At 47.1% G+C, this 25,622-nt stretch overlaps 1 protein-coding gene across 5 annotated transcripts in view; it reads left to right on the top strand.

The window, feature by feature from the left end:
• Window positions 1–594: 594 nt before the first annotated feature.
• The window catches only part of RGS3 (regulator of G protein signaling 3), a 134,390-nt gene continuing 109,362 nt past the window's right edge, over window positions 595–25,622 (top strand). For 2 of the 5 annotated variants that reach the window (XM_064378704.1, XM_012461898.3), the window contains exons 1-5: window positions 2,309–2,455; window positions 18,007–18,057; window positions 20,927–20,985; window positions 21,980–22,074; window positions 23,081–23,149. In XM_064378704.1, the coding sequence (XP_064234774.1) occupies window positions 2,377–2,455; window positions 18,007–18,057; window positions 20,927–20,985; window positions 21,980–22,074; window positions 23,081–23,149 (353 nt within the window). In that variant the 5' untranslated portion in view covers window positions 2,309–2,376. Of the gene's footprint in view, window positions 776–1,471; window positions 1,598–2,308; window positions 2,456–18,006; window positions 18,058–20,926; window positions 20,986–21,979; window positions 22,075–23,080; window positions 23,150–25,622 lie in introns of those variants that run through there. The other 3 variants (XM_064378709.1, XM_064378744.1, XM_064378716.1) reach the window with 3 other exon arrangements.

Raw genomic sequence — 25,622 nt, 5'->3', positions numbered from 1 at the left:
ACCTCTCTCCTCTGTCTCTTGAGAAAAGGGCGACCGATATGTCCTATTAGGGAAAAGGAAGCTTCCAGCATGCTACCAAGTAAAGGAGCCTTACTGGTGGTGGTGAAGGTAGTGCCATCAGATCAGGATCAGGCTGGCCTTGGAATCTTCAAACTGAATAGGTTAGCTGCTGAGTGGGGCAGGAGTCAGGAGGAGATCGCTCTACAAAGCAGTGGGCACATCTTTGTTCCCATTACCCAGTGTAAGGTGTGAGTGCCCAGTGTGGGCCTCAGTCTTCTCTCCTAGGTCACTTTCAGACAGCACACTTCTGCCCAATTCTCCTGGATCTCACCCTTCTGAGTGTTTCACCTACAGGTTGCTCACGGCCTCCTGAGTCCAAGGTAGTCTCATTGGGAGGAGGCTCTACAGTGATCCCTGGCAAAGCTGTGAAGAGGTGACTGTCATCTTGGGCACATCACCTTCCCTTTCCCTGTGGGCCTTCCTTTACTCTGTTTCCTGAACACCATGCTTCCTAGTTCCTCCTGGGAGTGAACACCCTTTGCATGGGGCATCTTCAGGCCATGCAAAACTCATGCTCCCATCTTGTTCCTGCAGATCTGCCGTGTCTCTGGGTTCAGTGTCCTGTCTACATCCTGTGGCTTCAGCCTGAGGTTGCCCATATTCCCTGGCTGGATGGAGTGGCTAAGCCCTGATATCTCTTTGCCTAGAAGAGATGCATGGACTCAAATTTCACCAGTCAGGAGGAGGATCAAGTGTGCCCAAGTCCAGGGTGCAGGTAAGTCCATCTGCCATTGTCTTGAAGCTACGAGAGTGGGCCTGCCCTTGTTAAAGGCAGTGTTCATTGGGTATGTGTGTAAGGAGGGTAGGGAAACAGGGGGTGGGGCAGTAAAGAACAGGGCAGAACTTCACAAAGTGCCAGGATTCAAGCAATCCTCTGGCATTTATGTGACTTATTTGTATTGGACCACCAGTTTGCTGATTCCGGGCTCCTCCAGTTTCTGCTCCTTGCTGGTGGCCACCTGACCCTGTGGTGTCTGCTCCCTTCACCTGCTGTTGGTCATGGGACAGATGTGTAGTCCAAGGAAGAATAGGACAATAGTGTTTGGGGCAGACAGGCCTGGGTTCAAATTTCAGCTCTGTCTTTTCCTAGCTCTACAAACCTTGGACATGTCATCTGTCTTCTCTGCCAGAGATTCAGATTTCTCTCTGGTAAATTGGGCTAATACTTATTAGACTTACTCTGAAGATTAACTGAGATGATGTATGTAAATTGCCCAGCTCAGCCTCTGGCATCTGGTACTCAACACATAACTCTTCTCTCCACTTTCTCTCTTGCGTCTCCCCATCTTGTTTTTGAGTGGATCACTGAAACACAAATATCCATTTGGCAATGAAGTCTGGGGAACAGGGACAAATACCAACACTTCCCAGTTTTAGATTTACACGAGACTAACAGCTTTCCTTCCCACAGTGGCAACAGTCAGAGATTTGCAGAGCAGATGTCTTGGTGTGAAACTGCTCCCCGGAGGTGTCCTGTAAATGTTTGCCGACAAAGCAGCGCAGGGATTGACCTTCCAGTTCTGCCTACCTGCACCAGGTTGGGAGATTCCCCCAGCCCCACCGTTTCCTGTGCGTTCCTCTTTCTCAGAGACTGTGGGCCTGTCCTGCTGTCCAGTGGCACCAGGTTGTGGGATGGGTGGCATCGGGGTGGTTGGAGCAAACTGCTCCCATCTGGACCTGTGTCATTCAAGAGGAAGCTCAAAAGAGTGATCTAGGACGCAGGGTTTGGGAGGGGGATGCAGCCTGGTTGGAGGCAACCTGTCCAAGCGCAGAGAACACTTTTCCAAACCCCACTGCCCTGGGCCATCGAGTGCTCCTTTGCCCTTGCTTGGATCTAATGATTATAGGTCTGAGCTTCAAAGCAGGTTATAAACCCGACTAATTGCTGGTCTAGGAGAGCTGGGCGAGGAGGCCAAGCCTGCCCATTGTGGGCACCCCGGACTGAGCTCGTGGGGCTGGCCCTTCCAACCAGGAGCGCGGTGCTGGGGCCCGGAGCCCCTGGGTGGCCGCCCCGTTCCGCTGGCTCCTTGGGTGGTTGCCCTCGCGCTCTGCGCCGATCGCCGGCGCCGCCTCCCCCACCCCGGGCCGGCGCTGCTCCGGCAGGTGGACCGCTCTTCATTCAAACCCGCGCGGGCCAATCAGGGCCGGGCGCGCCCGGGCGGTTCCAACGCGCAGTGCAGCCAGGCCTCCCGCTCGCGCTCCTCCCGCCCTGCAGACTCCGCCGCCGGGGGCGGTGAGCCTGCTGCCTCGGTTACTGGGGAGCAACACAGCCGCCTCGGGTTGCCGGCGCTCCTGTCCGGGTTGCAGCGGGACGCCATGGAGCGCTCCCTGCACCGCGTCTCCCTCGGGAGCCGGCGTGCCCACCCGGACTTGTCTTTCTACCTCACCACCTTTGGTAAGTGCCCGCTGGGGCTGGCGGCAGGGGCTGCTTAACCCTGTTCGCAGCGCCCAGAAACTCAGCCCCTCGTGGTGACAGATGAGGTTGGGAGAAGGTGCTCTTTCTATATGGGGGCACCGTCTCTGCCCCTTTGTTCCGAGACTGTCCAGGAGGGCACCGGCTCAGGACAAGCAACTCGCTGGACACCACCTGCTGCCCGGCCATGGGTGCCAACTGCGGTTGGTTCTGCCTCACTTGGCTGGAATAATCACACTCTCGTTAATCTTTCAGAGACCCGGGTTGTCACCACCGAGTTTCTCATTAGCAAGCAGCTCAGGTTAAATCAAGGTCTTGTTATTGCAACTGGAGATCTCATTCACCTACTTTCCTTTGGCTCAGGGAGCGGACAGGTGCTGGGTCCTTTGGCCCTGCCGCTTTGTGGGCTCACCTCGGAGGCTGAAATCTGACTTTGTTGGGTATTAGAGCCACAGTGGAGATGGGAGAATTCTCTCCTCCGAGACAGAACAAACCCTTAGAAGGGTCCTAGGGCTTCCTCAGGGCTTCAGGTGGAAAGAAAGAAACAGTAGGCCTCACTCCTAAGCCCCTAGGTAGCAGACTGAGTTCCCTCAAATAACAGGTGGGCAGCAGCTGCCCAAAGGCCTGGGCAAACCTGGCCTTCCCGGTAGCCATAGTAAAGGTAACAACGCTTCCCTAGAGTGTAGCCCTTCATTTGCTCTCTGGTCCTGCAACTCTCTGTGGAGAGGGGTTATTTATCTTCTGTGAAGACTTGAAACCAAGAGATCTTCCATAAGCCAGTGGCAGAGTTGGTAGCTGAGCTCAAGCCTTCCAGACATGACCTGTCCAGCACATTTTTGTTTAAACTTTCATACAATTTCCTTCTAAAGGTTGGGGCTGTTACTGCAACATAACTGGACTTTGCCCAGCTTTCAGAGACAGAGTGCCCAAGGAGTTGGTCCCTCCCTGGGGTTCCTGGCTCTTCTGCTTTCAGGCTTACTCTCATCCAATACACTTGGCTTTTCACAACCTGCTTTTTTTTTCTCTAGGGGTGGAGGGAATGATGGAAGAGCAGTGGCTTGGCCCTTCAAAATTGCCTGATGTCTGGTAGCAGGAATTCATTGGTCCAGTTGGTGGAAGATAAAGGGCAATTAACTAGCTATCATTTGTTGAGCACTTACCATGTGCTATTCCTTGTGTCAAGTGTTTTACTTGCATTATCTCACTTAATGCCCCAGCCTAGGAGGCAATTCCTGCTAACCCCATTGGGGTTAAACCAGTCTGAGACAAGGGTGGTTTCCAGGATGATCTGTGTTGGCTGGGCTAGGAGTGGTCAGGAAAGAGTGTCAGGGAGCTGTCAGGCCCTCTTACCTTAGCTATGTCCTGATTAAAAAGTAAAAATATGTTTTCTTTTTTCCTTATGATCATGGTAAGATGTGTTTACTGCTGAATGTTTAGTGAAAAGAAGAAAGTGAAAATCACTTGTAATCTGAACTTCCCAGAGAGGCCACTGTTAACTTTCTGATTTATATCCTTTCATGCTTATTTCCATACTTATTTCTCTCTCTGTCTGTCGGTCTCTCTCTCTCTCTCTCTCTCTCTCTCTCTCTCTCTCTCTCTCTCTGTGTGTGTGTGTGTGTGTATGTATTTAATTTTAACAAAATTGAGATCAGGTTTGTATGGACACTTCTGTAACCCATATGTTTTCCTTAGTGGCCTGATGTGATATTTCCTTGCATCAGTCCATGTTCTTCTGGATTAATCTCCCTGACAGATCTGGGAATTTGGGGAGGGTTCAGGCCCAGCAGGGAGTGGATCTTCCTGCCCAGCCATGGCCTCAGGGCTCAGTCTGATGGGTATCAGGGAAGGTTGCTGCTTGAATAAGTGGCTGTGACCTGAATGTGCAGGAGGCAGGCAGGAGCCCGGGTGGGGTGGGAAGCCACCTGCTCTTATTTGTGCAGCTTCCTCTCACATCTCTCTGAGGATGCTCATGAGAGCATTTGAGAAATTCTCTCCTGTTTCCTGCATTGGCTCTGTCTCCCTAGGTGCCATTTGTCACGGTGCCCCTCTTTCAGGCTGCTGATTTTCTTTATCCACTGTGATCTTCGCTGATCTGCTTGTGAACAAAGATTCCTGTTAGTGGTTTCCAAACCTGGCCAAATATCGGAAGCATCTGGGGAGCCTGTTAAAAATACAGAGATTCCTAGAATCTTCTTCCAGAGACTCTGGTTTAATAGGTCTGGAGTAGCACCTGAGAATATGAACATGGGCTTTGCCTTGAGAAAACCAGATGAAGATGTTACTTAGCTGGTAGTTTTCTGAGCACAGACATGTAAAGTGAGTATAATCACTATGCAAATATAAAGAGACAAAACTGTTTTGATCAGAATTCCCTTTGGGGAGAGTACTGCATGATATATGTATTGTTTGTGTGTACACACAAATGCAACTCCTTGTCCCCCCCAAAGGGGTAAGTTCAAGTGACATTAATTGAAAGACACTGCCTTCTGAGGAGGTGGCCTTACTTCAGGGGAAGGGAGTAGGCAAGCCAAGGCTAGGACCCAACTACTGTAAAGGGATTTGTTTTTTCTTTATTGTACAAACGATGTAATTTGAAGTCATTATAGGTTTATATAGTATTTTTCTGCAGGATTATGTATTTTATTTTATTTTATTTATTTATTTTTGAGACAGAGTCTTGGTATGTCACCCAGGCTGGAATGCAGTGGTATGCTCTTGGCTCACTGCAACCTCCATCTCCTGGGTTCAAGTGATTCTCTTGCTTCAGCCTCCTGAGTAGCTGGGATCACAGGTGCCTGCCACCGCACCCAGCTAATTTTTGTATTTTTAGTAGAGATGGGATTTCACCATGTTGGCCAGGCTTGTCTGGAACTCCTGATCTCATGATCCTCCTGCCTTGGCCTCCTAAGTGCTGGGATTACAGGCATGAGCCATTGCGCCCAGCCCTATATATTTTATTTTGATTAGAATATTTGCTGATTTTTTTGGTAACAACTTTATTGAGATATAATTCAGATACATACAATTCACTCATTTAAACCATACAACTCAATGGTTTTTAGTGTATTCACAGAGTTGTGTAACTATCACAATTTTAGAACATTTTCTTTTCCTCAAAAAGAGATATTATGCTCTTTAGCTTGTAACCCCAGTCTTCCCTTGTCCTCAGCCCTAAGCAATCACTAATCTACATACACTCTCTCTCTAGATTTCCCTGTTCTGGACATTTCATAGAAATGGAATCGTATATTTTTTTGTGACTGACTTCTTTCACTTAGCATAATGTTTTCAAGTTTAATCCATGTCATAGCAGCTATCAGTACTCCATTCATTTTTGTGGCTGAATAGTATTCACTGTACGGATATACCACATTAAAAAAATTTATTCATCTGGTGATGAATATTTTGGTTGTTTCTCCCTTTTGACTATTATGAATAATACTGCCATGAACACTTGTGAACAAGTTTTTGTGTGGACAGATGTTTTCATTTCTCTTCACATACACATAGTATATACCTAGGAGTAGATTTGCTGGGTCCTATGGTAACTCTTTGTTTAACTATTTAAGGAACTACCTAACTCTTTTCCAACATGGCTATATCCCATCAACAGTGTATGAGGGTTTTGGTTTTTCCACATCTTCACCAACACTTGTTATTATCTGACTTTTTAATTCTGGCCATCCTAGTAAGTGTGAAGTGATACTCATTGTAGTTTCAATTTGCATTTCCCTGATGACCTGCATGATGCTGAACATTTTTTCATGTGCTCATTATTTATATATTATGTGCTCATTATTTATATATCTTCTTTGGAGAAAAATTTATTCAGATCTTTTGTTCATTTTAAAATTGGGCTATTTGTCTTGTTATTATTGAGTTTTAAGAGTTCTTTATATATCCTAGATGCCAGTTCCTTAACAGATACATGATTTGCAAATATTTTCTCTCTATCTGTGGGCTTTTTTCACTTTCTTGATAGTGTTCATTGAACTCCAAACATTTTTTTGGGGATGGGGTCTTGCTCTTTTGCCCAGGCTGGAGTGCAGTGGCATGATCATGGCTTCCCTTTGACCATGCAGCCTCAACCTCCTGTGCTCAATCGATCCTCCCACCTCAGCCTCCTGAGGAGCTGGTACTACAGACATGTGCCAACATGCCTGGCTAATTTTTCTTTTTTTTTTTTCTTTTTTTTTTTTTTTGAGACGGAGTTTCGCTCTTAATACCCAGGCTGGAGTGCAATGGCGCGATCTCGGCTCACCGCAACCTCCGCCTCCTGGGTTCAGGCAATTCTCCTGCCTCAGCCTCCTGAGTAGCTGGGATTACAGGCACGCGCCACCGTGCCCAGCTAATTTTTTTTTGTATTAGTAGAGACGGGGTTTCACCATGTTGACCAGGATGGTCTCGATCTCTTGACCTCGTGATCCACCCGCCTCGGCCTCCCAAAGTGCTGGGATTACAGGCTTGGGCCACCGCGCCCGGCCTCACCTGTACGTTTTCTTGTAAGAGTTTTATAGTTTTGACTCTTATATTTAGGTCTTTGATCCACTTTAAGTTAATTTTTATGTATGGTATGAGGTAAGAGTTCAACTTCATTCTTTTGTGTGGCTATCTAGTTGTCCTAGTACCATTTGTTGAAAATATCATTATTTCTCTATTGAATGATCTTGGTACCTTTATTGAAAATCAATTGCCCATAGACCCATGGGCTTATTTCTAGAATCTCAATTCTATTATATTGAATCTACCTGTCTATTGTCATTCCAGTACCATACTGTCTTGATTACTGTTGCTTTGTAGTAAATTTTGAAATCAGGTTGTGTAAATCCTTCAATTTTGTTCTTCTCTTTCAAGATTATTTTGCCTGTACGGGGTCCCTTGAGTTTCCATATGAATTTTAGGAATAATATTTTATATAGAAATTAAAAAAAACCTGGCTGGGCGTGGTGGCTTATACCTGTAATCCCAGCACTTTGGGAGGCTGAGGTGGGCAGGTCACCTGAGGTCGGAGTTCAAGACCAGCCTGACCAACATGATGAAGCCCCTGTCCCTACTAAAAATATAAAAAAATTAGCTGTGCATGGTGTTGCGTGCCTGTAGTCACAGTTACTCAGGAGGCTGAGGCAGGGGAATCGCTTGAACCCAGGAGGCAGAGGTTGCAGTGAGTTGAGATTATGCCACTGCACTCCAGCTTGGTTACAGAACAAGACTCCCTCTCAAAAAAATAAACAAACAAACAACACAACACAACACAACACAACTTCACAAAAATGTTGGATAAATAGTTTAAGAATACCTTCTTGAAGGGATACCAACTTATTAGTTTGACTGATGAGCCAAATTATTAACTTACCTGGGGTCTCCGAACCAAATTTTTAACTTGCTTGGAATGTTTAGTCACCTGGATGTGGTGAGTGGTCAGAAGAGAAAACAGGTTGCCTTTCCTGCCAGGCATCTGGGTTCAGAGAGGATGGGCAGGCTGGACATGTTCTGAGGTCTGCAGGTGGCTGTAGACATTGGGTGACACAACACACCTCTCTTTAGAAATGCCAGCCCCCCAATGAACCTGCAAAATGAAAGCTGTCGGGAGCAGCTCTAAATGCAGGCTCTAGAGGAGTGGCTGGAGTCCCTGATTTTCCAGAGGGAATTTGGGAAGATGTGGTTCTGGAGGCAGAGTAGACTTAGGAGTGTCATTGATTTGCTGGCCATTTTCATTTTTCCCCATGTTTGTTGTGTTGGCACAACGTTAGCTGGGGCTGCTTCCACCCCTTTCTCTGCTTCTCTTTAGAAGCCACGGAGATAAATAATTCATTTTCTGTAGTGAGAGTGAAGCTTGGGAACAGATGTCAGCCAGCTGCATGGTGTATTGGGCAGTGCACGGTCAGGCCCTGAGCTGGAGGCCTTCAACGTGTCCCTGCCAGCTGCCCCTGGCTGGCATGTGTTTCCAGTCCTGCTGCTCTGAGCCTGGGAGATTCCCTGGCATGGCTGGGGAAACCTATCCAGCTGTTTCTCAGGAGCTCATCATTTGCTGGTCATACTCCTCAGCATTTACTGGCTTTTCTGTCATTCCAAGTCCATCTGCTTGGGAGCTTTCAGAAATTCCTCAAAGTTTCTGGCCGGTTGATAGCCCTTTGTCCTCTTTTCCCATTCTGCTTTGTATATGTTCTTTTTAAACATTTTTAAAATTTTGAAATATTATGTAGACAGAAAAGTGTCCCCCCAATAATGTGCAATCCAGTGACTTATCGCACAGAAAATACCTTTGTAACTTTCACCAGAGTCAAAAATTGAACATTTCTTGTATTCTGAAGACTCATGTTGATAATGTAGTTCTTTTCTTTATCATTTACTTCAAAATATTTTCTAATTTTCATTGTCATTTCTTTTTCAGTCCTTGGGTTATTTAGAAGTGTTTCTAAGTTTCTAAATATTGGAGATTTTCTGGCACTGTTTTTATATTTACTTTGCATTTTGGTCAGAGAATATGCTCTCCATCCTTTAAATTCTTTGAAATTCGTCTAGATTTACTTAATGACTCAGCATAGAGTTAGTTTTGTGTTGTTGTGGTGGTGGTTGTTGTTTTGAGACTGAGTCTCACTCTATCACCAGCCTGGAGTGCAATGGCATAATCTAAGCTCACTGCAGCCTCCCCTTCCTGGGTTCAAGTGATTCTCCTGCCTCGGCCTCCCAAGTAGCTGGGATTACAGGCACCTGCCACCACGCCTGGCTAATTTTTGTATTTTTAGTAGAGATGGGGTTTTACCATGTTGGCCACACTGGTCTCAAACTCCTGACTGCAGGTGATCCGCCCTCCTTGGCCTCCCAAAGAGAGTCAGTTTTTATAAATGTTCTGTGTGTACTTGAAAAGAATTCTGCAGCAGTTGGGTGCAGTGTTCTTTGTGTATGTCAAGTTTCGGTCAAGTTTGCTCTTTACATTATTCAACTATTTTGTATCCTTGTTGATTTTTCCTGTTTTCTCTGTCAGTTACTAAGAGAGGTGTATTAGAATTCCTATTGTGATTGTAAATTTGTCTGTTTCCCATTGCAGTTCTGTCAGTTTTCCCTTTACATAAGTTGAAGTTATATTAACAACATACACATTTAGAATTATTGTCTTTCTGGTGAGCTGAAATTTTTATTATGAAGTCTGTTATTATTATGAAATCTTTTTTGTTTCTAGTAGAGATAAAGTCTACTTTTCCTGATATTAACATATCTACCCATGCTTCTTGCAGTTAATATTTGCCTGACATATCTTTTTCCATCCTTTTTCTTTCAACCTTTCTGGATCTACATTTTACGTGTGCCGTGTCTATTGCAAAGAACAGGCATGTGGCTGGGAGCAGTGGGTGGCTCATGCTTGTATTCCCAGCACTTTAGGAGGCCAAGGTGGGAGGATTGCTTGAACCCAGAAGTTCAAGACCAGCCTGGGCAATATAGTGAGATCTTATCTCTACAAAAAGTAAGAAAATTAGCTGGACATGGTGGCATGCACCTGTGGTCCTAGCTACATGGGAAGGTGAGGCAGGAGGATCATTTGAGCCTGGGGGGTCAAGACTGCAATGAGCTGTGATTGTGACACTGTACCCTAGCCTGGGTGACAGAGCGAGAGACCCTGACTCAAAACAAACAAACAAACAAACAAACAAATAAACAGTACAGGCACAGAGTTGTTATTATCATTATTTTCTTGTCAGTGAAGGCCTAGGATGATACTTTTCTTCAAAAAATCTTTGTTTGTTTGTCAGGTGCACAGGGTCACTGGGATCATCTTAATTCCGTGTTAGGGACTGAGAGTACTTGAATCAAGCTGTAGTACCTGGAGGAGCTCTGTCTGATTACAGTTCACCCTATTCCTATGGAGCAACCCTTCAGGGTCCCTGTGCAAAATTGGCTTAGAAGAACCCTGCTTCTCGGTGGGCCCTGGCCTCCAGTTCCTATTCCTCTATCCCTGAGAAGCAGGCAGGAACTCACTCAGCCTCTTGATCTCTCAGTTAGCCCTCTGGAATTTGAAAACACCCCAGGAGAAAATTAGCCCAGAAAAACACTAGGCTTCCTTCCACAGTCCTCCATCCCCCTAGATCCTGCCTGGTAGTTCCTCTCTAGCTTGCTGTTTATCTAAGAAGATGCTTTAACATACTTTGTTTAGCATTTCTAGTTTTCCTCAGTGGATCTGTCATCCCAGAAATGGAAGTCCCCTACATATGTTTTCTAAGCTTTTGGAGTTGGTTTTTGTTTGTCTGTCTTTTTCCTTCCTCTCTGCCTCCCTCCCTGCCTCTTCCCTCCATTCCTCCCTCCATTCCTCCCTCCCTCTCTCCTTCCTTTCTTTCTCCTTGCCTGCCTACCTGCAGTTGTCTGAGCAGGCATTACTGGGGCTAGAGGGTCCCTTTCCAAGATTGCTCATTCACATGACTCTTGGCAGGACGCCTCAGTTCCTTGCTACCTGTAGTTAGGAGGCTTCTGTTTTTCATTACATGGGCCTCTTTGTAGGATTGCTTGAACTTTCTTATTATGTGGCAGCTGGCTTCCTTCTAGGCAAGTGATACAAAAGTGAAAGCAAGAAAGAACTCCCATAAAAAGCGGGGAGGGCAGGGATAACATGGGGAGAAATGCCAGATATAGTATGCACCTAAAGTAAAACAAATAAATTAAAAAAAAAAAAGATGAATAACCCAGTTCAAAAATGGGTGAAGGTTTTGAATAGACATTTTTTCCAAAGGAAAATGGCCAACAGCACATGAAAAAATACTCAGTGTCATTAGTTATCAGGAACATGCAAATCAAAATCACAATGAGATACTATTATACTAGAATGACTATAATAAAAAAAGAGACAATAGCAGGTATTGAAGAAGTCGAGGGGAAACTGGAACCCTTGTACATTGCTGGCCAGAATGGCAAATAGTGCAACCACTTTGGAAAAGTTTGGCAGTTCCTCAAACAGTTAAATGTAAAGTTACCATTTGACCCAACAATTTCACTCCTAGGGATAAATCCAAGAGGAATGAAAACAGATGCTCACACAAACATGTGTACATACCTGTTCATAGCAGCATTATTCATAATAGCCAAAAAGTAGAAATAACCCGAAATATCCATCACCAGATGACTGGATAAACAAAATATAGTATATTCATACAATGGAATATTATTTGGCCACAAAAGGAATAAAATACTGATTCGTGCTACAGTATGGTTGAACCTTGAAAACATTATGCTAAGTGAAAGAAGTCAATCATGAAAGACTATGTGTTGTGTGATTCTATTTCCATAAGTATCCAGAATAGGCAAGTCCTTAGAGACAGAAAGCAGATGAGTGGTTGACAGTGGCTAGGGGAGAAGGCATTAGGGTGTGACTGCAAAAGAGTATGGAATTTTTTTTAGGGAAGGATGAAAATGTTCTAAAATTAGATAGAGGTGATTGATTACAGAATCCTGTGAATATACTAAAATAAAATTACATGCTTTAAATTGGTGAAGTGTGGCCGGGCATGGTGGCTCAATCCCAGCACTTTCGGAGGCTGAGGTTGGTGGATCATCTGAGGTCAGGAGTTCGAGACCAGCCTGGCCAACATGGTGAAACCCTATCTCTACTTAAAATACAAAAAATTAGTCGGGTGTGGGTGGCATGCACCTGTAATCCTAGCTACTTGGGAGGCTGAGACAGGAGAATAACTTGAACCTGGGAGGCAGAGGTTGCAGTGAGCCTAGATCACGTCATTGCACTCCAGCCTGGGCAGCAGAGTGAGACTCCACCTCAAAAAGGACCAAAATCGATGAAGTGTATGATATGTGAATTATATCCCTATACAGCTGTTAAAAAAAGAAGGAACTCATAATACCTTTAATATCCTCAAGTTGGAAGTCGTCCATTGTCATTTCCACCACATTCTATTTGTTAGCAGCAAGTCACTAAGTCCAGCCCATGTCTGAAGGGAGGAACTAAGCTTCACCTCTTGAAGGGAAGAGTATCAAAGAGTTTGTGGACAAATTTTAAACCCAGCATAGGTATAGAGAGTCTAACAGTGGGGGCCTGGACTGCCTAAATGCAAACCCCAGCTCTGCCTGGCTAGCATGAACCTGTTTTAACTCTTCTTTTTTTTTTTTTTGAGTTGGGGTCTCACATTGATGCCCAGGCTGGAATGCAGTGGTGTGATCATGGCTCACTGCAGCCTCAACCTCTTGTGCTCCAGTGTTCCTCCTATCTCAGCCTCCTGAACAGCTGGGACTACAGGTGCACACCACCACATCTGGCTAATTTTTAAAAAAGTTTTTGGAGAGACAGAGTCTTGCTATGTTGCCCAGGCTGGTCTCAAACTCCTGGCCTCAAGTGATCATCCGGCCTCAGCCTCCAAAGTGTTGAGATTACAAGTGTGAGTCACCATGCCCGACCAACCTATTTACCTCTTTTTTTTTTCAAGACGGAGTTAGTGATTGACTAGACTCCGTGTAGACCCAACTGCCTTTGTATGATTGTCTGGATATCATCACTCTTCCTGTAGCTTTTAACATGTGACAGTTCTTAAATGGGCAGTGGCTTCTGGGGTGAATTGGATTTTAAGATGCCTGCTGCTTCATGCTAGCCAGGCAAGTCCATCATAGATGTATGCTCTGCACATCTCAGGGTGGCACGGGCTCCCTCTGGGACACATTCCAGCTGATCCCTGAGTCTAGCAAAGGTGTGCAGTCCCTATCTACTTCCTTTATTTTCTGAGTATATCTCCTTCTGACTGTGACCTGCGAGTTAGAGTCCATCTTCCTGTGGTCCTCTATTGAGTATTCAATCTACTGCCAGACTGAATTTCTGTAGCCGGTGTCCACATCCATTTCCATGGTGCCTAGTAGGTCTGAACCCTTCAAGTCCTATGCCCAGCAGAATTTGGGTTTGTTGCCTTCTCCAGGCTTTCTGAAGCTCATTCCCATTCAGCATTGTTCTTGCCGTGTGGGGCCCTGTCTATTCTCCCTTTGGCTCTGGGCCCTGGTATCTGCTTGCAGCCTCTCTGGGCATCCATCACCACCACCTTTTGCATATAGCGTTGGTGCTCAACTGCAGCCTCATGGGAACAGGGGACATGCCCTGTCCAAGGTTCCCGCATCACCCAGTGAGGATAATTTCAAGTTTTTTAGCCTGAACACTCCCTGAGTCTAGGGAGGAACTGGGAGTGTTGAAAAAACCAGAGCTGTAGGGGCGGGAGTATTATTGAGAAAAGTTTTGCATTTTTGTTTTTTGAGACAGGTTCTGGCTCTATCACTCAGGCTGGAGTGCAGTCCTGCAATCATAGTTCACTACAGCTTTGACCTCCTGGGCTCAAGCAATCCTCCTGCCTCAACCTCCCAAGTAGCTGAGACTCCAGGCATGCACCACAGTGCCCAGCTATTTTTTAAATTAATTTTTTATAGAAAAGAGGTCTTGCTATATTGTCCAGGTTGGTCTCAAACTCCTGGGCTCAAGTGATCCTCCCACCTCAGCCTCCCAAAGTGCTGTTATTATAGGTATGAGCCACCACACCCCGCAAAGATAAGTTTTTAAAGGAACAAGCAAATTTCAGAATAATACATAGGATGTGTATCTGTGGAGGGAGGCAGGGAGTGGGGGATTTTGAAAGGATGCCAGGATAGCTGGTGCCTAGGTGAGCTGAAGACTCCAGGGATTCAGCCTGACCTCCCCTTCACCTGGAGGTTTCTTTCTCTAGATTGGAGACATTTCTAGGAGCCTGTCCTCTCTTTTTTTCTTTTCTTTTTTTTTATTTGAGACAGGTCTCACTCTGTTCCCCAGGGTCCAGGCTGGAGTGCAGTGGTGTGATCATGGTTCACTGCGGGCTCAACCTCCTGGATTCAAGTGCTTCTCCCACCTAAGCCTCCCAAGCAGCTGGGACTATAGGATGTGCCACTATGCCCAGCTAACCTCTTGGCTTCTTGAGAAAAGCTGTGGCATCTTGTGTTGTGCCTGCTGGCTCTCTCTGCCTCTGAATCTGAGGGTTGTGTTGGCAGATGCAGTGGGCACAGTAGAGGAGGTGCACGCTAGAGGGCTATGGGGGTTCCAGAAGACTGAGCACAGGAAAGAGGGCTGGAGTAGGGGCAGAGTTCTAGTCTCCAGCCCTGGATTCTCTAGGCCCAGAGCAAATCACCTTCCATCTCAGGCATGACTATTCTGTCTACAAAATGAGGAGACTGGACAAAATGACTTCAGGGGCCTTTTGTGTTAGACATTTGTTAGAGTAGCCTGGTGAGGGCATGGAGGGGACAGGTGTGGCTGAGGGAGGGATCTTGTGAACTGGGGCAGGTGTGTCCTGGCCTGGGGAGCCTGGAGTCTGGTCTGCTGGATTTGGTTTCTCTGCTGTAACAGGGTACAGAGCACCCTGGTCTTCCTGAGGAGCCCCTGGTTGGCAGGGCCTGGAACGGGAGCTGTGCAGTGCAGTGCAGTGCAGACTCGTCTCAATCCCAAATCAGCCTTTGCCCCTGGCCCTTCGTCAGCTCCGCTTCCCAGTTGGCCTTGCCCAAGTCCCTGTCCTAGCCACTGGGCTGTGAGCCCTGTTAGGGCAGGCACCTGTTCAGCCTCATGCAGATGCCCAGCAAATATTTGCTAAATGGAATTAGTGACCGTTTGTGTCTGGAGAGTTCTTGACCCTGACTTCTGTGTAAAGGGCCACTGTTAGGTGATAGGTGTCGTGGAGTTCCCTGTGGCTTTGGGATCCAAGCATGTCTGTGCCAGAGCTGGCTTTGCACGGGTAGTAGTTTCAGAAAAAAAAGTTTCATGTTAAATATAGATGTCTTTGAGTTGGTGAAATCCAACCCATGACTGCTGGCTTCATTTGTCTGTTTCCAGAACTCCCCCTCCCACCCCACACTAGATAAGGCACAGTTTTCATAGGAAGTTTCTCAGTTCTAGGGAGCCACAGTGAAGTAATTGCTCAGACCTTGAGATAATAATACAGTGGGTTGTCCCGGCGCCTTCATTCAAGGACACCTCCTTACCCGCCAGCATGATCTGATCACAGCTTGGAGAGTGCCATAACCCCTATTATTAGTTCCACCTCACATCCATGGCCACTGTGGTCCTGAAAGAAGAGGGCAGTTAGGGCTGGAACTGAAACAGGATTCCTGGGCTTCTGAGATCTGGGTCCTGGGCAGGACAGCGGCAGATATTTCTGATGGATTAAGGGCTGGACCAGGGCTTGTGGGAGCCTGAATTGCATTGGACTGAAGCGTAAACACCAGAAGTGTGAGGGTCAAGTGATGACTGGGTCACAGTGACTGGGGGACTTATGCAGAGTTAGGCGATATGAAGGGTTCTCCAAACCTGTCCTCTAACCAGCCTAGTTTCATGAGGCGTGACCAGAATTGACCAGATGGGATGATGAGGGGATGTCTCACTGTGCCATGAGGGATTGTGGGAGGATTTTGGAGTTCAGGTCTAGAGGAAAGAGCCCAGAGAATGCAGAACCAGATCCAGGCAATGAAAGTTATTGAGAGGCCATTGTTGGCTTAATATAAGATGCAGCATTGAACAATCAGAGCTCTTTCAAAAGGGAAAGGGCTCCCACTGGAGGAAGCAAGCTTCCCATCGCTGGCGGTGACAGGCAGGAGGGCACTGCTAGCCAGGGTTGTCACAGATGGAGCCATGCCTAGGCTTTCTGGTAGACGTGCCCTGCCCAGCTCTCTGATATCTCCAGTGCCTGTCCATGGGGTGGACTGAGTTCAGCAGCTTTTTGAGGTCCCAGGGACAGTCTACTGGACTGAGAGAAACATTTTTGATGTCAGTGAGGAAGAGGAGTATGGCCTTCTCTCACTTCTCTGTCTTGGCTGGAGGCCATTGGGTGTCTGTGAGGATGACCTGAAGTTTTGTCTTTTTTTTTTTTTTTTTTAATTTAAACAAAAATGGGGAAATCCAGGGGATAAGCCTCACCCGGCCAATCATTCTTGCCCTGCCGCCATCCCGTCCTTCTGTTCTCTTTACATGTCCCCATCCATCCCTGCTCTCCTCCCTTCCTCCCTGCTCTCTCTCCTCCTCCCCTCCTTTCTCCTCTTTCCTTCTTCCTTTGTTTCTTCTTTCCTTTTTTTAAATTATAGAAGTGTAGTTCTATACTTTTTTTTAAATTATAGAACTGTAGTTCATGGATATATTCCAATTGTTAAAACAACAATAGTGATATATTGAAATTCCTCTTGACTACCCTCCTCCAATTTCTAGTCTGTTTTCTAGAAGGGATCACTGTTTTTAATTTGGTATCCTTTCACAATCCCTCCCACCCCCCAGATACATACCATATGTATTATTCTGAAATTTGCTGTTCCTTTAAACACTTATCTTTGTGGAGTGTGGTGGCTCACACCTGTAATCCCAGCACTTTGGGAGGCTGAGGTGGGAGGATCACTTGAGCCCAGGAGTTTGAGACCAAGCTGGACAACATAGCAAGACACCTTTTCTACAAAAATTAATTTAAAAAATAGCCGGGCACTGTGGTGCATGCCTGGAGTCTCAGCTACTTGGGAGGTTGAGGCAGAAGGATTGCTTGAGCCCAGGAGATCAAAGCTGTAGTGAGCTATGATTGCAAGACTGCACTCCACACTCCAGCCTAAGTGATAAATCTAGACCCTGTCTCAACAAACATATTCCCATGCCAATGCCAGGTCATATGGAGCTCCTCCATTTTTTTTTTTTTTGAGATGAAGTCTCACTTTGTCGCCCAGGCTGGAGTCCAGTGGTGCAATCTCGGCTCACTGCAACCTCCACCTCCTGGGCTCAGGCAATTCTTCTTCTGCCTCAGCCTCCTGAGTAGCTGGGACTATAGGCACACTCCACCATGCCCGGCTAATTTTTTTGTATTTCTAGTAGAGACAGTGTTTCACTATCTTGGTCAAGCTGGCCTTGAATTCCTGACCTCGTGATCTGCCCACCTCGGCCTCCCAAAATGCTAGATTACAGGCATGAGCCACCACGCCCGGCCAACTCCTCCATTCTTTATAATAGCTTGTACTATTCCACGTATAGCTATAGATGGTTTACTTAACTATTTCTATACTGATGAACATTTCAGGTATTTCCAGTTTTTCTTTAAACAATGCTGTAATGCCAGCCTCTGTGTACGCGTGTGTGTGTGTTTGTCTATGACAGTGACCTGGAATGAAGATTTTTAGGTGGAAGAATATGCACATTTAAATTACCCTCCATTTACACTCCCTCCAACAGAGAATGAAAGTACGTTTTCCTATACCTTCACCGATATTTGACAATGGCCCAGCGGTAAGAGCTCCCAGCATCCCCTGGCTGCCCATACAGTAGTGAGCTCCCCACCAGCAGAGGGGCACAAGCGAGGCTAGATAACCACTGCTGGAGGCATTTGAAAGGGACTCCCAATGTGGTGACGGGACTGAACCCCGTGGCTTCTGAGGTCCCTTCCAGCCAGAGACTGTGTGGGTCTTTGAATGGCTTCACATGAACAAGACAGCATTCCCGTCACCTTTCCTCCAGTTTTTTCCACCATACCCACCAGGGAGCTGAGGCCAGGTTATTTCTGTTGCTGTTTCCTCAGGTCAGCTGAGGCTGTCCATTGATGCCCACGACCGGGTTCTGCTGCTTCACGGTGAGTATAGCTTTGTGCAGGCTCCCCAAGGAAGGGGGCGGGCTGCTTAGCCTCCTACCTGGGGCTGGGGTGGGGGGATGGTGGCACCATGGGCCAAGGCTTCTTTCCTCATCCTTGTATAGTGTCCTGCCATGTGTCCATTGGTAAAAGCCAGTGTTCACCTGGGGCTCTTTCTACAGAGCAGCCCTGGTCCTGCCTCGGATGTGTCTGGAGTCCACATGGGGGACCTTTCTCATTGGCAGGCTAGAGCTGCCCCTGGGTACCTCAGCTTCCTTCTTGGCCCCAGCAGAGCAGGGCCACAGCAGAGTTTTCCTATTTTCCTTCCCTTCTTTCTTCCATCTTTTCTTCTTTTCTTTTTCTGTTTTTCTCATTCATTCATTTATTCATTGGTTGACAGGCAGCATAGAATCATGATCATAGATCACAGTCTTCAGGGCCAGACCGTTGTAATTTGAATCCTGGCTCTGACACTTGCGGAGTGACCTTGAACAAGCTGAGTTTTCTCATATGTCGAGTGGTGATGGTCATAGTATGTATCTTACAGGTTGTTACAAAGATTAAATGAGTTAATATTAGTAAAGTGCTTAGAACAGTGCTGAGCTTGTAGTCAATCCTGTATAAGTTTTGGTTAGATAAAACAGAAAACCATGCATTCCCAGAATAGTGATTGAGGATTGGCTCTGTGCTAGGGGCTGGGAACACCAAGGAGAAACACCCACCCCTGTCCAAGTGGTGTTGATGGGATGCCAGGGAAGACTTGGCAGAGGAGGTGATGTCCACATGGTATCCTGAAGGAGGAACGGGCCTGAGCCAGGTAGAGAGGAGCTGGGAGTGTGTGGCTAGCACTTCCTGCATAGGGCCAGCAAGTGCAAAGGCCTGGGGGTCAGAGGGAGCAGGATGCATTTGAAGAGCTGTCTTGCATGGCTGGATCACAGCACAGGAAGAGTTCATACTCCACCTGCTTGTCCCTCCATGTGTCCATCTTTTCATCCAGCACATAAATAGTTACTGAGCTGCTGTCATGGCCCCCACTGCCTGGACTCTTCTGTTTAGCCCAGAAGGCCCTGCCTATCTCTCCAGCCTCCCTGGCTTTTGCCGCTGAAGGTACCCTCTACCTCCGGCTCTGTCCAGTTACTTGCACGCCTATGAATGCATCTTGCTTGCTCCTGCCTCTGTGCCTTTGCACCCACTGTTCACTGTACCTGGAATAACCTTTCTTCTTTTGAACTCCTTTTGAAAAATAACTCTCCCCATGCTCTGATTTTGCAAGAAATATGCCTGCCTTCATCATCATTATGACTCAGGAAGGAAGGCTCATTTTGCCTTATTATTTCCCCCTCCAGGAATCATCCCCCTGACCCACCTGCCTGGGCTGGGTTTATTGTTTCTTCCTTCATGTCTTTGTCACAGCCCTGACTACACTGTGCCACCTGTGCCTGGCCTCTCCACCAGACTGAGAATGCAATGAGGGCAGGCGCTGGGTCCGCCTTGTCACCACTGCTGGCCAGAGAGACCCAGGAGGTCACCAGGCCTGGGTTCTGCCCTCAAGAACCACACCCTTGAGGGAAGGGATACACACAGGAACAGTAACCAGGATACTGGGCAGACTAGACTAGTAGGCGCCTGCGGCCTCTGGTCCTGGCCGTGGGGGGCCCAAGGTGAAGTTCCCAAGGACTAGCAGAGGGGTGTTCTCTGCCTGTCAGGGCCTGACTCCAGCTGTGCAAACAGTTTTTGCAGAATGCATCTTGGCCTCCACCACTCCATTTGTCCTGCACAGTTTGCTTTGGCTTCACCCCAGTCTCAGGCCCTTCATCCCTTCCCGCCGGTCCCCACTCCTGCCTTTGGCTTCCCAAGCCTTGTACCTCAGACTACTGGGAGCACTGTCTGAGCTGAACCCTAGGGCTCAATGAAAACCAGACGTAAAAGAAAATCGAGCTGAGGCTCAGGTTCTATTAGGTCTATTGTCTGCTTTCTGTAGACCTCAGGCAAATGACACTGCCTACTCTCGTGACCACACCTGCACCCACCCCACACCTCTCCTCTTGGCTTTATTTATTATTATCTTTCTTTAGCAAACACTTGTTGAGCAATTACTTACTTGCCAGGCACTCTTCTGAGCACTTCAGACACATGACCTCATTTAATTGGCACGACCACCATGTGAAGTGCATGTTATTATCACTAACCCATTAAAAATGGCAAATTCTGTCCCAGGCAAAGCAAGTCACTCTAACTTATATGGTGAGTAGGTGGTGCAGCTGGGATTCATGCCTGGGTCTGTCCACCCCTGGGGCCCGAGCTTGTGACTCCTGTGCTGTGCTGTCTGCCAGCCACAGCACGACTCACAGTACATGGTGAGTGACCCGTTCTCAAGCTTGGCCCCTTCATTCCCAGAAGGCAGTCTTGTGTGGTCGAAGGAGCACTGGACGGGGAGTCAACAGACATGGGTTCCAAATCCAGCTGTCATTCCCATTGTTCTGTGATGTGGGCAAGTTTCTTACTGTCTTTGCCCCCGCCACCTTGAAGCCTCATTTCCCCCATTACATGAGGGGTTGGATTCCATAAACTGCAGTTCTCTTCCAGCTGTAAGATTCAGGGAATTGAATGTACTCCATAACGCCTTGGTGAGAGTACTGCCAGAGCGTGGGAGATGGTGGGAATGGCCTAGATCGGAGTGGGTTAATATCCAAAGGTGGTTATGCAGATTAAGGGCCTGGTAGTAGGAGCCACAGCCCTACTGCTCACAGATATGCTTTTCTTTTTAGGTCTTTCTATTCATGTGGGTGTACATGTCTATGTGTGTCTCTCTTTCTCCCTGTGTGCATGTATGTTTCCATTCATCCACCCCAATGTTTGAATTCTCTTTTAGTTATAGAAGGCAAAGGCCTGATGAGCAAGGAGCCTGGGGCCTGTGATCCCTATGTGAAGGTATGTGGTGGGGTCGGAGATGGGCAGTGGGATATTGAGAGGCCATGTTACTGGGCTCAGTCCCAAGGTCCCAGCAGACCTGGTGCCCTTTGAGGAGGTGGTTGCCATCTCACTCATCTGGTCAGTAGGCATTTATTGGGTCCAGTGCTGGGATAGACTCCTTCCCTTAGCTCAGCTGGGTCCCTGAGGCTTCCGGCAACAGTCAGAATTTTAAGGGTGATCTTGGTCATCCACATAGGTGGGCACAGTGAGTATGTGGATGGCTGAAATCCACAGGCAATCCCAAGCCCTTTTGTGAAAAGCACCATTTTCACCCCAAACTAGGGGCAGGATGGCCAGATTTGGGCAGCAGAGTGGAGAGAGTATCTCTGAGGGCTGGAAGATTCTTCTGGGTTGGGCCTTTGCTGTAAAGATAGGGTCCCTGCAGGGGTGGGGCTCTACTTTCAGTGAGAGTCAAAGGCCAGGAGCTTCCTAGAATGTGGCAGTAGGGGTGACAGGTGCTGGCCGTCAGCATTCTTCCTGAAGCCTTCAGGCTGATCAGAGGCCCCTGCTGGCAAGAACTTGATCAGGAGCAGGGCTAGAAAAGCCCTGGGGTGAAAGCATGGATTTGGGGCCTTGGCAGGAGGCTGACCTGGAGCCTTTGTGAAGGGAACATTCAGCAGCTGCAGGGAACTTAGAAGAGAGAAGCCCTTTCGCTTCTGGGGAAACCACTCTGCTTGGGGGAAGAGCAAAGATGATGAAGTTGTACCCCACCTTGGGCTGCCTTTTTGGTACCACCCACCATGAGGCCTTGTCCTGGCATCTGCCTCCAGTGCCTCTTGCCCTGGGATCTTTGTTCCCTTCCAGCATCTGACACGGGACTCTATTCTGTCCTCTGCAGTGGCTGACTTGAAGGACCCTGGGAAGCCTTTAACTTGAAGATGTGCAGAGTCAGCTGCTGGGCTTAGGTGGGCCATGAGATCCGCTAATCATGCTTCCTTTTTTCCAATTCAAGATTTCTTTGATCCCTGAAGATAATAGACTACGCCACCAGAAGACGCAGACCGTTCCAGACTGCAGAGACCCGGCTTTCCATGAGCACTTCTTCTTGTAAGAGTCTGGTGCCGCTGGGCCCTAGAAAGGAGAGGGGAGTGTTTATCTGGAAACAGCTCTGTTTGCCAAATCTAGAACTAGATCTATGCAAAAAAAAAAAAAAAAAAAAACCAGCGACTTCTAAAGGATGTCTTTGTTTTCTCACTCACTTGTGTCCTTGCATCCCTGGCACGGGGCCCAGCAGTGAGGTCCACTGTGATAAGGTATCACTTGGCTAGCTCTCATAGCTAAAATACCCAGCCTGGGGCTGGCAGCCCCTGAAAAGTGTAGGCAATTTCCCACTATGCCTCGGGCCAAGCTTTCTCCTTTAGCAGAAGGAATTTTCCAAGCTGAAGAATGTTTTGCCTCCCTGCCCCCCTTTTTACTTAAACTTTCTAACCTCTCTGAGCCTTGGCTTCCTTATTTGTAAAATGGGGCTAATAATAGTAGCAACCTCAGAGAGCCGTAGGGTGTAAATGGGACAGTGCAACACAACGCAGAGTGGCAGCTATTGTTATTATTTCTTTCCCCAGTCTCTGGACTCTGGGGCCGATGGGAAGGTAGTGAACATTTTGTATTTTCCTATTAGTGAAAATTAATAATAATATCTTGTTTTTTTCTCACCACATAGAGTAATTTTGCTTATGATAGGAAAATAGAAAATATAGATGAGTAAAAGGAAGAAAATAGAAAACACCTATAACCCTCCTACTCACAGATATGCCTTACTGTATTTCTTTTCAGACCTTTTAATTTGTGTGGGTGTGTATGTTTGCATGTGTGTGTGTGTATGTCTGTATGCGTATGTTTACAAAAATGGAATTATTTTATGATAGTGTGTTGTAACCTCCTTTTTGTACTTAACAACATAATATAAACTCTTTTATGCATGGAGGTACTCATCTCTTACTTTATTTGTAATATAGTTTATTTAACCAGCTGTTGAGGCTACTGACTCTATGAGTCAGTCATGGCCTGGAGCTTGGCCCTTACTAACACTCCGATGGTCTGATTGGCTTCGCAGTCCTGTCCAAGAGGAGGATGATCAGAAGCGTCTCTTGGTTACTGTGTGGAACAGGGCCAGCCAGTCCAGGTGAGGAGAGCTGCTGAGCTGGAGGGGGATTCTGCTCTGGGCTAGTGGGTGACAGCCAGGTGGCCAGCATACAGGAGGCGTTTGATTAGTGTCTGCTGGAGGAATGAGTGGTAGTGGCAATACTAAATTGCAGAGGCTGCCCTCCCTGAGTCCCCATCACTCCAGGTGTTACCAAGGACTGTGTTATCAATGAGCATTTGCTGAGCACTCAGTATCAAACAAGGCACTGTGCTGGCCACTGGGAATGCTGGCCAGCCTACACGTGGATTCTGTTCTCAAGCTGTCCACCCACTGTTCAGGTGGGGATACCAGGCACTGCGTGGAGAGAAATTACAATAACAACATGTACATACTCAGTTCTACAGGACTCTAAGCACTTTGAAAAACAGGACTATTTCTTTTTTAGTCATCATGGTACCTAGTGCCTAACACATAGATGTTTATTAGATATTGGCTGCAAAGTAATGCAAAGGAATAACGTGAATAATAAAGACCATCAGTATGGAAGAGGGAAAGTTCACTGTGGTCTGAGATGATCAAGGAAGGCTTCATGGAAAAAGTGGAATTTTGAACTTGGGCACAGATGAAGAATAAGACAACTAAAAAAGAAGGCTGGAAATGGCGTTCTAGGCAGGGCACAGCATGGGCAAAGGCAAAGAGGCAGAAATACTCGCTGTGAGCTCAGGCTGCTTTGAGGAGGCCAGGTGAGGGAGTGTAGAAGTTTTGTGTAGGAGATCCAAATAGGCTGATCTTGCAGGCAGTGTGGGACACAAGAGGGCAGCTCTGGCCATTAGTGACGGCGGTTGGAGCAGAGCAGGGGAGGAGCGCCGGGCAGGTGAGCATGAGAATTGGCTGCTAAGTGACAGCAATGGACTGCCATGGCTTACTGTCAGCAGCAGTGGCTCATTTGGCTGGTGCAGCCTAAGGAATCTGGGATACCCCATGGTCAGGATCATTTGTGGGGCAATCACATCACTGAATGGGGACTGAAGAGGGGTTTTCATTAACAAAAATCAGCTCAATGCATCAGCTGAGACCTGGAAAACATTTTTGGGTTCAATACTGTTTAGCACCCTAAATGTTATTAGCTAATGTGTTTTTTGAACTTGGGCTGTATTTAACCTACAAAACTAAGGATTTCTCCTTTAATAGAGTATCTACTTTTCACCATAGGGTACTATAATACAATAAACCTCATTCATTCATTCATGCATTCAGCTGCCATTTCCTGGGCATCAATGTGGCAACAACATGCTGGGGATGCATAGGGCCAAAGACTTTCCTGTTCTCTAGAGGAGCTGAGAGTGAGGAGGGGACATCATGTTAATAACAAGAGCAATCGCTGAGTGGGTGCTGACCTGGGGCCAGGGGTTAACAGTGCATTATCTCATTTAATTCTTACAACAACTCTAAGAAGAGTGTGGTTTTGTCCTAAGTTTTCAGAAGAGGAAACTGAAGTTTGGAGAGGTTAGGAATTTGCCTAAGGCCAGTTAACAATAGAGCCAGGATAGAATCCAGGCAGCTGGACGCCAGGGTCCTTCCCCTCAACACTGTACTGCCTCATGGGTGCACAGGTGAAAGGACAGAAGAAAGAGCCAGTAAAGTAGAGAGGGCAGGGCAGGGCAGGGCATGCATAGAATGAGGAGGGATCTGCAAACTCATTGATGTTGCTGGAAGGTACAAAGTAGGACTGGCTAAAGATTAGCTGAAGAGGTTGGTATAAGCCAGGTCAGATGATTCTGTAGATTCTCTTTGGAGTGTGGGCTAAGGGCCAGTGGTTCTTGATCCTGGATGTCTATCAGAATCCCTTAGGATGCTTGTGAGGAACAGATTCTCAGGTGCCACATCAGATTAATTACATCCAACTCTTCATGGGCAGGGATGAGAAATCGGCATTTAAACATGTCTGCAGAGTGAACCTCTTGCAGCCACGTTGGTGTTTGGGGATGTCTAGCCATTGGGAGATACTGAAGTGTGTCAAGCCAGGGAATGACATGCACATTCTAGATCTATTGCTTTGGTAGGTCTTTGGAAGGTTGGGGTGAGAGAGAGGCTTTGGGGCTAGGGAGGGGAAAAGAGACTCAGGCCATATTTAGGAGATTAAATAAATAGTGCTTAGTGGTGATTTGGCTGTGAGAGCAGTATGAGAAGTCAAGGGTAACTCCTGGGTGGCTGGCGGTGTCTCCACCTAGGCCAGAGTTACTGGAGGGGCAGGTGACTCAGCTTGGGATACAGTGAGATGCAGGTGCTCGGCGGGGAGCCAGGTCAGAGCTGTGAGGGAGGGCTTGCCTTTACTTACCTGGAACTTGGAAGACAGAGAGATGGGAGCCATCAGCATGAAGGCAGTGAGTGAAATTCTGAGCAAGTGAGACTGTAAAGGAAGAGCATTGAATGCTAAGGACCAAGAGTCAGATCCTCGTCTTCGAAGGGACAGGAAAATAAAGGGAAAGTCCTGAAGAAGACAGCAGAATGT

This window comes from Aotus nancymaae, unplaced genomic scaffold (assembly GCF_030222135.1).
Source record: "Aotus nancymaae isolate 86718 unplaced genomic scaffold, 86718_ANA_hifiasm-v0.15.2.pri h1tg000003l, whole genome shotgun sequence".
Lineage (NCBI taxonomy): Eukaryota > Metazoa > Chordata > Mammalia > Primates > Aotidae > Aotus > Aotus nancymaae.
The sequence above is the reverse complement of the archived record's forward strand: the minus strand, read 5'-3'. Positions and strand labels throughout refer to the sequence as shown.